General features: G+C 36.0%; 1 protein-coding gene across 23 annotated transcripts in view; it reads right to left on the bottom strand.

Moving 5' to 3' along the window:
- Nhe2 (Na[+]/H[+] hydrogen exchanger 2) overlaps nucleotides 1-11,251 on the bottom strand; it is a 31,085-nt gene extending 19,834 nt beyond the window's left edge. For 20 of the 23 annotated variants that reach the window (XM_041776197.2, XM_070285731.1, XM_070285667.1 and 17 more), the window contains exons 1-3: nucleotides 10,800-11,091; nucleotides 3,100-3,599; nucleotides 1,268-1,502 (exon numbers count right to left, since the gene is read on the bottom strand). In XM_041776197.2, the coding sequence (XP_041632131.1) occupies nucleotides 1,268-1,502; nucleotides 3,100-3,477 (613 nt within the window). In that variant the 5' untranslated portion in view covers nucleotides 3,478-3,599; nucleotides 10,800-11,091. The other 3 variants (XM_070285572.1, XM_070285605.1, XM_070285588.1) reach the window with 3 other exon arrangements.
- Between the last annotated feature and the right edge of the window lie 4,275 nt (nucleotides 11,252-15,526).

The raw sequence follows: 15,526 nt of genomic DNA, 5'->3' as shown, positions 1-15,526 counted from the left end.
TATAACTGAAGCTCCCCTATATCTCTTCAAAGGACTTTCAGTTATTCCGCAATTATCCTTGACAATTAAATTCAACCCACATTAAACTTGCATAACTATCTCGCCCCTGAAACTTAGGTTCTTAAATAACATTTCCCTCGCCAGCAATTCTTATCTGGCCGTAAACACTCCCCTTCATTTCCTCGTTAAGTGCCAAGCCTCTCCAGTTTACAATCGGCCTTCGTTGAAGTTCACTTTTTTAACGGCATTCGCAATGATTTAAGCGCTATTTTCGGGCCTGTTGGGCTCTCCTGCCCGCTGGCCACTGATTCAATTGCAGCGGAAAATTTCGCTTCGGCCGGTCGCACTTGAAAATAGAAATTGTAATGGAAAAACAGGGACCTGGCGCCAGCGTCCTTGATGGGTGTGTGTGCGGAAAATGGATTTTCACTCTCTCTAGCCAAGGTTACGGGCAGGGCCACTAGATAAACCTGTTTGCCCCGAGGCCCTACCAAAAAAAAAAAAAGAAAATCTGAAAATCAGAAAAGGTAATAAAGTCTCGAGAGGCTTGGAGTTAAATGATAAATGCACAAGCCGCTTTTGGCAGGCCCAATTGTTGCTCGGGGGGAGGGCAGGGTCAAGGCCCCAAGTTCTGCGGCTTGTTGCACACGCGTGGTCTTATGCAATGTCCTTCGGCCGGGACTCACATTCACACCCACGGAACAGACACATACGGTTACGTTACGTCGCCGACGACGACGACAACGACGACTTGACGCAAATCTGCATGACGATGATGGCGTCGCCAGTCGTAGGAATTACATAAACCATATTGATTTTGCCTGGCAACAAGAGCTCAGGGAAAATATAAAGACACCCACGCCCAGAAGCAGGAGCAGAAGCAGCTCTGGCTCCAAAGGGAAAAAGGAAAAGGAAAGGATGCGCGACGCAGCTAGGGGAAACCTCATTTTTTCTGTAAAAAGCACTGATTGTCCGCTGATTAGGCAACTTTACTTTTTTAAGGTTTCAGCTTAGTTTCTGAGGTTAAATATAATTAAGAGATATTTTTGTTATAGACTTTTCAGTAATTTCAGCTCATTAATGAATCATTTATCTTTAAGTGCTCATACTTTAATGGGCCCTAAAAACAACTTAAATTATTTTTGCATATAATTAAATATTGAACATTTGACAAGTAATAAAAATAAGAAAAATATATTATGCAAATAATTACTTTTAAGCTCAGTAAAAAAATAATTAATTTAAATAGAAACACTACTTTACTTACCAATCTTGGCTATACTGGCCGACAGTATCCATATACCAATGATAAATGGCGTCTTAACCCGGCCAAAATCCACGCTTGACAGTTGATACCGGGTCATCTTGTGGCCATCACTGCCATGGCCATCCTCATCCTTGGCCTTCTCATCCTCACCAGATTTCAGTGGTTCGGCACGTGGCAAACGCAGTGGGGGCGTGGTCTCCATCAAATCCATATCCAAGGCGGTTGTCTGAGGCAGCTGGTTTTCGGGCAGGAAGGAAATGTAAAATAATTCAGGCATTAGCGGTTTTATAATTGGCAAACATCAGTGTAAAAGAGAGGGGAAGAAGATAATTGATAAATGCGCTTTAGCGTTGTGCTGGTAAATTTCCCAATACCCGACAAAGTAAATATCAAATATTTACATGTGGCCTGGCTAAACTGCGGAAAATAAAATCCAGATCCCAGACCCCAGACCCCAGACATGACTGGTGCGATGGGAATATCGGGGTTAAGTTCCTTCATTTGTGGGTAACACACGCCATCGAAAATTACAATCAATTCCATTAATGACGCATGCGAGCAAGCGAACAGAACACGGAGTGTCAGCGCTTTTCTTTTATTTTATTTTGTTTGCCGACCGAATCGTCAGCGTTTCCACAATGTCTGAGCATAAAACTCCGAAACAAACCCATTTGAAATGTTGAACTAGGTCAGTGTGAGGCACTTGGCATGTTGTATGTCAGCGGTTCAATGAATATTAAATCGCGCACTGAGGTTAATCAGTTTGATACTACTTTCTAAAGGCCTTGAAATATATTTGTATATAAATGCTAATTAATTGGGGCTTCCCACAATTATAAATGGGGCTTCGTCTACAAGTTCATTATCGATATCTATTTATAGGGGCAACAGAAACCTTTTTTCCCTAAACAGAAAGTGGGTTTTTGTAAATCAATCTTTAAGCAGAATAACGATAAGAAATCATGAGGTTACTGTTTAGATCACTTTGGTCATGGGTTGAAACTGACACTCCATCAAAAAGGTTTTCCTTTTACAACTCATAAGTTAAAGGTGAAAACCTGCCACTTTTACTTCAGCTTTTATTTAAAGCTTTTAATTTGGATGTAAAAAAAATCAAGTATATGCGAAAAATTATTAAAGTAATATTTTAAAATTAAATTTATTTTCCTATTGAAGTTTTTAATCTTTGAAAAAATAAATTCAAATTTGTGTAAATATTTTTTCTAAACCTAAATCCATTTAGAAAGCTGACAGAACCTAACGTAGCTTAAAATCTTGAATTGCCTTAGACAAAGTTCGAGTTCACACAACATCTTGAGATGTTTCCCACATAAACTAGTCGATATTTCATTAGATTTATCAGTAAATTGCTTCAATTAAGAGTTTAGTTTATGACACTTGAAAGCTTAACTAGCAAAAAGGGAAAGTAAAGGCAGTAAATCTCTCTTTAATGAATAATGTATGAATTCAGTTAAGAAAAATAACGATATTAAAGATATAAATAAATCCTAAAAAACATCAAAGACAATCCAATAAAAAATGAAGTAAAAGTAAGCAAAAAACATAAATCTCGAATATGTATAATTCTACATAAAAAGTTGATTGATTCTACTCTTATAAATTCCCATTAAATTTTATAGTCCCCTAAAAATATTCGCTTTATCTAAAGCTCCACTGTGAAAGTGAAGTCCTTCAGTAAATTGCAATCCAGTAAAGAGCTCTCGTTGCACACAACGAACACCGGATGTGCGGTAATGCCAGACTTAATGGCTGTTCAACCGGATTTGGAATTTTGGATCTCGGATTTTGGCTATGGCTTTCAGGGTACTTACATTTAGCTGGGTGACCGCATCCGTAGCCGCAGACGCAGCACTATCCTTGCCTGTACCCACGTTTACGGCACTCGTGTTGGGCCGTCCCTGGGTAAGTCCAAGGATGAGGAATACAAAGCCAAGGAGCAGCATCCTTTTGCTCCAAAGTCCACCCCTCAGTCGACTGGATGTGCAGGTTGTTGGTGTTCTTGTTCTTGTGTTTTGTGTTTTGGTTTCATCGCTCGGTGGAGGTTGTTCCGCAATTGGATCGGGATTAGCTAGCTGGGGATATCTGGGAGGGATTTTGTTCCTCCAGCAGGCACGCCTGGCCAGATTCATCTGCTGTTGCAGCGCCGGAGTGGCACTGTCGTAGTCCTGCTCCGTGCGTTGATTACTCATTGTGTGTACCTTGGGTTCCTCCTCACTTCCCTGACTATGATCCTGGCATGCTAGTTAGTGTCCTTCTATTGTGGTTAGTTTCTCTTCCTTTCTATTCCGGTTTGCTCTTTGGTTGGGTATCTCTGCAAGGAAAGAGTTTAAAAATAATGTTTATTTTCGATTTTTGACTTGATTTTTTTTTAACACAGCGCCTCTCACTCGACCGACCTGCCGCAATAACCAATTGAAACTGGTTAAAACCCACGAATTTAACTGAGCTTGAAGACTTCTGGATCAAAAACCAGACCCATTCAACGAAAAATCACACGTTTATATTTGTTTTTTAATTATGCATCGGTTTCTAGATAAATCTCTTTGATTTTGGTCTTTCTTTTTGGGGGCACTGTGCAAATATAAAATGTGCTAAAATCGAAGCGCAGTTTTCAATTGATTTTGGCACGTGATTTTCTACAAATCCAGACTTAAGTGGGTGTAGATTTAATTTATCAGGTGAGTAAAGTATTCAGAAAATAGATCATTCATTAAATAATATATTTATATCATATATTATATTTTGAAATATTATTATATTTTATTTGTATAGTGTTATCAATATGGTTATAAATATTTTATATCGATAATATCGATATGTTTTGATTTTTTGATAATTAATGTATACATCAAATTCGCCGATATTTTTATTTCTTATAACATTTAATTCAAAAATAAAATAATGTAAATGACTTAAGTTTTAATAATTCCTGAATCTCTAACAAAGTTGAAAAAGCTCCCGTTTATTTCCAATGTTAATTCGCAATCTATTTGCAATAAGTCAAGTTAAATTGCCATTATTTACCCACTTGGCCATTTGGTTTGCTTTAAGATCTATAGACTATATAAATTTATATCAAGCATTTCGATAGACAATATTGATTTTTCGAACTGGTTGGATCCAGTGCACTTAGCGCCATGCGAAATTAGCGAGTTGATACCAATCGTAAACATGGCAATAAACCAGAATAAACGAATGTCGAGTTTCTGCCATCAGTTGGTCCTCAGCGCTCGCGATAAGAACTGATTCCAAGTTATTGGCGAAATTAAATTAGTAGAAGCAGCAGCAAGGCTTATCTATCGAGTGTTTAAATAAGCGGAATATAAAGCAATTGGCCCCCGCAAGTGTCACACATCTCATTTGGGAAACTGATAAATTGGAGGGCAATGTACCGAACCGATTCCTATGTAATTTTCCAACTCGAGTTCCCTTCGCGTAATTGAATCTTGTTATTTGTCGTTATATAAAATTGATGACCAATTTACTTTTGTTGATCTTGCTGTAGGGCTTTGAATTTCCTGGGATTTTCCTAGATTTTACCACTACTAAACCCATTTTTGGGGGCGACAAGTGGTGATTAGATTAGCGACCACAAAAGTTTCAAGTTCACTGACTTCGATTAACGGCTGTTCACAGTTAACCAACTAAAACCAGCTTAAATTGAATCGTTAACACAATTCCCCACAAAATCTGCCTGAATACAGAGTGGCATTAGTGCAAAATCGCTTGATATAATTAATTGCTTAACCAAAGAACAGTGGAGATTGTGGAAAATAAGCTCGATAAAGGTTGTGGAAATTAACAAGATTAAACTGTTCAAACTTAAAGGGTTTTTAGGGTTTTAGTTAACGTTTTTTAAATATTTTTAAGTGAAAATTATAAATATAATGCTTCCATTCTGCTTTCCTTTTAAGCAACAAGAAATAAAAAGTGAATAAAAAACTTTATGACGCCTAGAGGAAGCCCGTCTCAAGTTTCTGTTGCAAGGCTACTCTTTGACTGCAACTTCCTTGAAGTTGCAACTTCCTTGAAGTTTAATAAATAATAAAAGTGCATACAACTTTTTGCATTATCAATTCAAAAGTTTTTTTTTTTTGTTTAGCCCCACTGTGTGGGAGAATCTCTTTCTCTGTCTCCTCAGATATTGCCACAACTCTGACCCGAGAGTCCATGGCCAGAAGTCCTTGAGCATGAATGAATTGCGCCACGATTTAATTGATTTCTTCGCACATCGCCGGCCACCAGACACCCCGCAAAATGTGTTAATATTTAATTTGAGTTTACTTTATGCTTCAGGTCTACAGAGTCCCCCCTTTCGCCTACGCCCCTGGGGCTATAGACGTGAATCGGATTGACGCCCCTTGCACCCTTCGATTCTGCTCAACCATAAATTTTTGTGTTAATTTTGGCCAGTGCGGGCGGGCGACTAATTCCCGATCCAAACGTAAATATTTGTGGCAAGGATTTTCGGTCTTTCATGGCCGGGGGGTTCAGTTCAAGTTTAGCTGGCGGAAACAATTTATATTTCAAAGGTCAAACGATTTTCGAAAAGACCTATACTATATAGATTGGCGAAAAATAACCAATTGAGCATACCAAATACGTACATATAATATATATAATGCATGATGTATATTTTGGCCAGATACCAAGAAAATGTATGGTATCTGTCCACGCTAAATGTAGCAAAAGAAAATATTGAAAAACGTCAGAATAATTTATATTTATCTTTATAATACAAGGCACTGTACCTGGAAAAGAAAGATTTGCATTGACTGAGGGAGCGAAACCTTGATATACTTTTTGTATCCATTCAAGTCTTATTATAAGATTATTCAATAATTTTCAATTTTAGTTTATAATGCAACCTAAAAATTTAGCATTTATGATGGTACTTTAGAGAAGAAAAGTGGAACTGTATTGACTGTACCCTTTAAAATATGGTAACACTAGACTTTGTAACTTTACATAGAACTGTACCTTCACTGAATCAAGTTGCTCTTGTAATGGCTGTACCCAAAAAATAAACCCTAAACTTCTAGTGGTTTTGATCGATTTTATTCTGAAACTTTTTAGCAAAAAGAACACCAAAGAATTTTGTTGTTCCTGCTTGTCACTCTGCCGCCCATTATTTTCAACTCTATTTTGTTTGTTACCCCAGGTTCCTGAACTTTGCCCCGTTCGTTTTGAGGTTACACTCTCTGCAGCAAATCAATAACATGCGCCACAATGGAATATGGAAAATGCCATCACAATTACAGGGCGAAATTATTTATAAACAAATCAAACTCAATTGATTTGTGAAAAATGCATCAGTGACTGCTACAACAACAACAACAACAGCCACTGCTGCAGAATACAAACCGGTGGGAGGCCACTCGAACTGGTTCAAGGCGATTATCCGAAGCGCCAAAGTGGACGACTGTATTTAACTTGGCCCATAACTGAGCCAGTGCATCTGGCAGCCAGACCAATTTAAGGCAAATAATATCGTAAAATACTTATAATTACCAGCAGATGCACAAGTACATGGAAATTTCGTCGATGCTAACTTGAATAATGACTGTTTACGAGCAAAAAAAAAAATAGTCAAATAAAAGAAAAGTTCATTTGGATCGGTTTCCTGCATCCGTGAATAATTTTTACTGCCGCGAACATGTTGCAGCAAAAATAGTTTTTAATAGTTTTTCATATTAATTCTCTCGATTTTATTCAGTTATGCAAAACGGTTGAATGCAGAAGCAGATGCCAGGAGGTAGCCAACAGGTGAGATGTTATCTAGTTTAATGGGCTCAAAAAAAAAGGGAAATCATTCCAATAACAAAGGCATTTAATATTTATTGGAATTATGCAGTCCCAGTGCTCAAGCTTATATAGAAAATATTATTTATTTACTGGCACGACTTTTGTTTCTGCACCTGTGTCAATGCAATGGGAATGCAGGTTTGTATAAATGGAATTTAAAATTACAGAATTATATTTTCATGACTAAAGATATTATCTCAAAGGTGAGTAAGGTGAGTACTCTTTGAAGTGATTTGATCAATTTCTAAGAAAATTATATATTTATATATAATATATTTTCCTTTTTTTTAATGAATTTCTTTAATTAAGAGTAACGTAAGATTATTAGGGCGAATTGCGATGGTTATTATGAAACATTTATTAGCAAAACAAGGGCAATTCTCCCTTAAATTGAGAGAGAAACTTATCTTAGCGAATCAGAAAGAAACGTTCACATATCAGAATTATATAAAAATTACCGCTAAAAATTGTACTTATTTAAATATAGAACACAAATTTTATAAGTGTAGTTTACACTTTTAATTAATTTCATCTTACATTTTAAGTCTCAAAGGGGTTTTTTCACTGAATACCCATTAAAATTGCTGCCACATTCCTCATCCTAAACCTAATTTAACTTGACATGTTCAATTACCAAAGTCAATTTTGCTCAGTTCAAGGAACATTACACATCAGACTCCCCATCATTCCAAGCTCATCATCTTATTTGGAAAACATTGAGGGAGGTATTCCGTCATGTGCAGACCCTTTTTGGCCACACACTCACACTTGCAGCCAAAATAATAAATGCTCATCTACATAAAAGAGTTGGAAAAGTAAATTTACATACATGCAAATATATGATATAAAAAAGAGAGTCAAAAAATAAAAGGGAAAAGCTACAAAATGAACAGCAAGAAATTGAGACAAAAATCATTTTGCGGTTGCGACAAATTTCTGCCAGAATTTCGGACGTGGTTTTGCTCACCGACTGACTGACTGACTGACTGACAAGTGGGATTGATGTTGGAAACCCAAAAAAGAACTCGAATCACAAATGGCATTGAAATTGCCCGTGGAGGGTTTCGTTATATTCGTTGATATATATATACTCGTACGCACAATCATATATATTGTGTTAGGGACCCAAGAGGCGCCATCAAGATGGTCGATAAGGGTGTCCACCCTCCACTGGGATTCCTGATTTCATTGAAAACAGGAAATACTGATTGCAGACTTTTGATTTAATGTGCTAACTCATGTTTCATTATAATGTGTAAGTACCTGCATAAAAGGCAAGCCAATTGTGATAATTTAAGAAATTAAATAATAAATTAATAAATTAAAAAAGAACAAGAAAGGGCTGAAAGTGATGTCTGAGGTTTAGAAATTTGTTGTCTAGGTGCTTAATACAAAGTTTTATATTTAATTAGAATCGCTGAAATATAATTACATTTTTTATTAAAAAATCACAATTTTATGAGCTCGAGTCTAAAAATATAAAGCTTAGGCCGAGTTCAATTAAATTTTGATAAAGAACATCTTAGTCATAAAGTACTTTCAGCTGGGTTTAAATCTTTATCTTAAAAATTCCCAGAAAAACATACTAAAATTAGATATAACTCTACCTTAACACCCGTACTTTGAACGTGCCCAAGTTCACTTTGAAATTTAAGCTGACCACCATAACTTTAAGTTGCCCTACTTAAAGTAGGTCTTATAAAAACCTAAACAATTATTTTAAGCCCACTACTTAAGTGACATTGACTTTTATCTACAATAAAAATTATTTTCTACAATGAGATCACCTTATATAGACTTTTGATAAAATATTTCCTACATTTGGTCAGCCCCGAAACTGGACGTAATTATAAGCTTAAAAATCGATTTTATATATTTTTTTCCTAAGGTTTCCAAATGGATTTTTTGGCAGAGCTTTTGGTGTGTGGCTACTTGAGATATTGTTCAACTGATAGTAAATATGAATAATTTGCCACAGAATTGCGTATCACAAAAAAAAGGCACTATTACATCGATTTGTGGTCAAGGTCTCTAATGATTACGACTCATCATAAATCAAATATTTTCGTTTCCGTATACAAGGGCATGTCAAATTTTATCAGATGGAAAAATATGTGTATAAATAAGCGTTAGTTTTTGTGGTTTATATTGTCAAAGTGATATAGACACTAGTCAGCAGGTGTGACATTTCTTTTCGACTTTTTTGATTGATGGAGCTCAACAAGCCCAACAAAATATGTAATTGGAATTGATTCAGCCCCTAACAATCATATTTTTCTAGGAAGAAAACCATGACACATTTTACCGCGTAATTATTTACACTTGCTGCTCAGTGTACTGACTAATTGGTATCATTTTTCCAACAACTACTGACCAGAGGTAAATGCGTTTAATTTATGGAAACACGTTAGATAACAAACGTATAATGTTTACATAAATGTTCATAGATACATCGCAGCTGTATCTATGCCCCCGCTCGGTCATATCTTAATTTATTGGCTGATAATTGATAATGAAATCAAGTTGATTGACGATTTAATCCCAATAACACATTTTTTAGACATTTAGACCGACGCTCTGAGCCGCATATAGATAGCTATCTTGTACATATGCACGTTTATTTATATAGGCGCTATGTATGGACTATAAATATTTGTTTATGCATGTTTGCTTGAATATTATGGGGGTCTGAGTCTATACTCTAGACGGAAGAAACACGTTTCCCGACCGATCAAGCCAAGGCCACCTGAGTCATTTATTATTATTTAGAAATTTTTAAAATACATATACACAGTACGTATGTAATTCTAGGTATTTTCGCAAGTAGTACTTCTTTTTAAGGAGTGTAATAATATTTATAATATTGTTATTATAAATAAATTTCTATATAATAGCTACTACCATCCATATAATTATTATATTAAAGGATAAGAATATATAAAATGTTTTTCCATAGAAATACATTTTATTCTTATTTTGTATTATATTTATCGAAGTACTGAAATTCTTTTAAACTTAGACTTAACTCTCAGATGCATTGTAAACCAAGAATTCAAAGATGGAAACTCAGAATGTGATGACTCTGCAGAAAAAACATCCAATAAATACAGAAAAGAGCGCGAATGGCATAAAAATATGTTGCTATGCTGTGTCGTTGTTATCAGCTTGGCAACAACGAAATATGTAGACTAAAAAAGCATTACATATGTTTATACTAGAAATATGTACATATATACTACATACATATGTACAAATGTTCATGGGTATTTTGGAATGCGAAACGAATGAGAACAAATAAGTAGAGCAGAGCGAATGGAGAAGGGAAAATGGGTGGAAAAACAGAGCCGGCAAAAGACCAAAATAAACTCAAGTGCACTTTTGCTAGACGTAAAAAATAAATAATAGAGGAAAAGTGCCTGTCGTTGGAAACGTGAAAATATAAAAGATGGCTAAAAATAACCAAGAAATACATAAGCCTCACAGATTTTTTGTTGAAACTTTTTAAACAAGAAATGTTTACACGGAAAGAAATATCTTTTATAAAAAAGTATCTTAACTATAAAATTTATTAAAACAATTTTCCACATTTTCCTTTTTACAAGCGAACATTTCAGGAGGTTATAATAAATAAAAAAAATTATAGAATTTTTTTTTTAAATTTATGGGTGTTTCATAATTTTTGTTCAGTCTACTTTCTTTTACGCACATTTCTCTGGTTCTTTCTGCCTGTTCCTTTTCCGCAACAAATCAGCCGGCAGCTGTTCTTTCTTTTCCACTATTATTCGCACTCTCTTTGCCGCTCTTTGGCTTTCCACAGTCTCTCTCTCTCTGTATCCGTATCTGATTCCCGATTTTGTTTTGATCCGCACTGCAGACGTGTGCAAATAAAATAATGATTTCTAATTTATACCCAACAAAACGGCACAATGCACATTAATATTTATTGGCGAACCAAAAAAGGCGCACTACATTCACACACAATATAGGAAAACACACGAAACTCGCCTCACGAAGTACTGGAAAAACACAGCTTGCTTTCGCTTCCATTTACATTTACTCAAATTTTTAATAGTCGGAATAATTTCCAAATAGATAGGAAAACTCGATTTTCCGCGACCGACGCAAAAAGTATAATGCTGCGCGCTGCGGCCGAGAACTGAATGCGAGAATCGGGGGAATATATTTTGAACCGAACGAGAAATCGAAATCGGCGCCGATTGCAGAGGTTCCAGCTAACAGAGAGCCTACAGAGCGTGGGTATGTTAACCGGCAGACAATGCGGCACCCACACAGCCCTAACAGCTGTTAAAAAACGAGTGTGAGGAAAACATGCCGAGGAAAGTGTGGAAGAGAGGCGGCAAAGGAGGGGAGAAAATGCACATAAAACCAAATGGCTAGAAAAGAATGTGAACGAAAATATTTGGCAACTGTTTTGGCTTACAAAATAGTTTGTATTTTTGTGGTCATTAAAATACAAAAATTAATAATAAAGTAAATAAACATTTTTAAGTTTATTTTTGGCCAAAGAAAAAAGCCGTATTAATAAGATGTATAAATCTTACTTTAAAAAATATGAATAAAAGCTCAGACTCATGCCACGGATAACGAAAAACTTAAAGACAGTTGTTTTAGAAGAAACATTAATCGTTATAGTTATTCAATTTTAAAATTCTATTGAAATTATTATTTTCTACATTAAATGTGTTATTATAAAATTAGTTAAGAAGTCATAGAAATAATATTTTCTACCAAAAACGACAAATGAAGAATATCAAGTTCCTTAAGCCTTTTGCAAAAACTATTGCATACCCCCAGGGGCCCATCGCCGACCTTATAAAGGCCGCCAATTAAGGACATGCTCAAATTCGAACGATATCGTTTGGCAATTTCCTTTGCATTTTGTGTCCAGTCTTGTATAGTTAATTGAAATGAATAATTGAGGCAGCTGGACAATGAAGGCAACCGCAAGCGACGGCAGTGGCCAGGAAAATCGAGTTTTCCGCAATGGAAATTGATTTTTTCCCTGGTTGGCATAACAAGGCTCACTTGGCTGGGTTTTCTCTGTGTGAGCAAGGCTAACGACACGTTTGTAATTCCTTGATAATTGCAAAGGGCAACGAAGCAAGCACTTTCAGTGCAAACATTTCAATATCGTGTGGCATTTCCATAATATCGATCCAAAGTTGGCAGCTGATGGCGTGGGTGCAGCTCTCGCTCTTATCCTTTTGTCTATCACGAGACAAAGTATATATAGTGTACACATTATCCTTGTACTTGAACGACTGCAGCTAAGTGCACGTAATTGAATCCTGAGGACAATTCGCTGGGGGTTCATTTTGCGAAACTGCGTCGTCGTCGTTGTCCGCCTTGATTGGATGCCCCTAACGACGATTTTATGAATGGTAAAGAGATGATTTTTTTGTACACTAAAACTACAGGGAGGAAAAGGATTTATAATAATACTTAGAACCAGTTTCAAAAAAAGGTTGTTCATTGAATCTAAATTCAAGATAGTTATAAACTTTATTCACCATAAATAAATCTGATTTAAATCAATTCATAAAAATTATATTTGGTCCTCCCAGTGTATACAACAACTTTCTAATGATTTTCAGAGCTGACAATGGCAAAATAATTCCGATTAGATTAGCTTTTGTGGCATATAATTGGGTAGGAAGCTGTGTTAATAATGAGAACATTTGGTTTTATGGTAGAAATTGAATTTCTTGGCTGATAAATAATTGAAATTACTTGTTATGCCTTCCAATAATAAGTGGTTACTGCGACTTAAATGTATAATTTCCAAATTAAAAACGAATTGAGTCTAGAAAAGGGTGAAAATCACTAATCAGTATTTAAAGCTTTATTAGTGCAGATATTAATTTCTTGTATCATAATATTTAATCAGTTAATTGAAAACTTAAGTAAAAACTGGTATATAAAGACTTAATGTCAAAAATAAAAACCTCAGTGCTTAAGGAATTTTATATATCCAAAAGAAACCAATTTTAAACTTTAAACGAAAACAATGGTAATGGCTTAGGCTTTGATAACGCATAAAGGCAATCCGCAAAAGCCATTCGCAAACAAAACAAAAGCCCGCAAACTGAAAACCGCCAAACTTTTCGGAAAAGTTCCCAACTGAAGAGCTCTGAAGAGCAGTAGCTATAGACGACGTAGTCCATGCTGCTCCTCTTCAGGTTCATTAGACTGGAATGTTAAGTGCGTGTGTGTTTGTGTGTTCAGCGGCGGCTTAAACTTTCAGCTGAAAAACATCGCAATAATAATAATAACGCCCTGTGAGCACCGCCCACCGTCGTCGCCGACTATTATGTAAGCCCCGGGCTTTGCCCAAGGACACGCCACAGGACATGCCGCTGCGGAACCGAAAATAGCAAACACAGAACAGAGGCAGAACAAATCAGACAGCTCCTCCATCTCCATCATCAGACAAATAGATGGATGGCTGGGGGACGAGGGCCCTGGGAAATGGGATACAACAATTTTATGCCATCGTACACATTTGCAATGACCATGGGCGAAGGACACGCAGCACAGTAAATCAGGGGCGAAAGCAACTCTAGTTTTTTTCACTATTTTTTTCGGGGCGTGACGACCAGACAATGGTTATGGCTTTGCCGCAGTGCCACGCGCAACCGGAGCCAAAAAATAAAACTAATAATACGAAACTAGTACTGACTACACTAGAATCTATTTGCTGCGGACACGACACTTAAGTGCACTTATTGCTGTGTTTTTACATAAATTATATATTTTCATTTGTTTTTTGGTTGTTCGTTTTCCTAACAAATAAATACTCAATTTTCGACCATCTGTCTAAAAACATTTTTCTTACGCAAGGAAAGTTATTCTCTTGCTTTGACATTTGTATAACTTTATTTTAAAAACATTTAGAATTTTAAGGATTATTTTAATAAAACCTAGACTAGATATCATTAGAGCTTTTGAATCCCTTTAAAATGTGTTAAAACAAAAGTTTACATTTTAGAAAATCCCATTTACACTTGATTTGGTACCTCGAAAATATTAATGATATTTTTAAAGACCCTTTAAATAGGTTTAAAGCCGCATTGTAGTTGTTGTAACACCTTTATGTTTATATTTAAAGAAGATTAAAGCTTAAATTTAAATGACATATATATGTAACAAATTTATAAAAGTATTATTCATATTTAAAAAAAAAAATTACCAATAAACGAGATTTAATAATACATTTTTTGGCCAAAGTCATTTCATTTTCGTTACATTTAAATAGTATTTATCAAAATGAATCCAAATAATCCATAAAGAGATACATTTAATAAATTTTAGCTCAAATTCAGCTGATAATTATTATAATTTATAAACACAAACCAACTATTTATAATAATTTACTATTTAGACTCTATATTCATTATCTAATCATTCAGTTTACGGCTTAAAATTCGAATGGCCGCGAGCGACTCTTATCGCTCAAGTTCATAACACCGAAGGTCGCCCAGATTTCAAGAGCACACTAAGCTGAAAATACGTATTTTGGCTATAGATGTCATTGTCCACATGACAGAACACAATCATTTGTAGCATCAAAAGCACATGTAACAATAACAAACGCAAGGCCTGCGGCTCTTTTTGCATTACATAAAAAACACCCACTCACGCACACATAAGCGCAGTCACACAAAAACGTAGCCTGCTTTTCAGCGTTGCAGCGAAGTTATAATTTTTTTTGTTGTTGTAAGGAACTGCAGTGTTTATGACGTAAAGCGTCGGCAAACGGACAATTTGTTTTTGTTTAGCGTAGGCACCGTTACATCCATGCGCACAGGAGAGCGGGCAAAACATCTGTTTGGTTGGCGTGGGAGAGCGAGTAACGGTAAATGGGGGAGAGACAGAGCGCGAGAGAGCCTGTGAGAGCCATCCCTTTTTTATCCCCTGCACCTGATGACAGAGTTGTTTTTTTTCGTCGCCCCCACTGGATTTATGGCTTTTGGCAAAGTCAAATTTTGATGGAAGGACAGACGGAAAGTCGGTAAACATTAATACCGAACTTGTGGCTGCCATATTATGCAATACCGTTATCAATCAAAGGCCGCCGCCACTTAATTATTATGTAAGAAAGTTGTCGGGACTCCAACTCACCGTTATTTCTTGCAGACACGCCTAAATTGAATTTAGATTTCGATTTATTTCTAGCTCTTAAGGCGGCTAATTTAGCAAGGATTTTGCACAGGCTTTACGGTTTTTTCGCTCAGACATTTTACATCCTTTTCGTTTCTTTTTATTAATAGCACTAAATTAGCAATAAATACACTAACAAACACACACTCGCGCACGCACACACACACACACAGCCCGGTCGGTGACTTTAATTTAATTTGCTTGCTATATTAATTTTTTGCGGGGGAGGAGTAGGAGGCGGCGGCGGGCTGC

The sequence above is a fragment of the Drosophila kikkawai genome, chromosome 2L (assembly GCF_030179895.1).
Source record: "Drosophila kikkawai strain 14028-0561.14 chromosome 2L, DkikHiC1v2, whole genome shotgun sequence".
Classification (NCBI taxonomy): domain Eukaryota; kingdom Metazoa; phylum Arthropoda; class Insecta; order Diptera; family Drosophilidae; genus Drosophila; species Drosophila kikkawai.
Note: the sequence above shows the minus strand (reverse complement) of the source record. Positions and strands in the feature narration are given on the sequence as shown.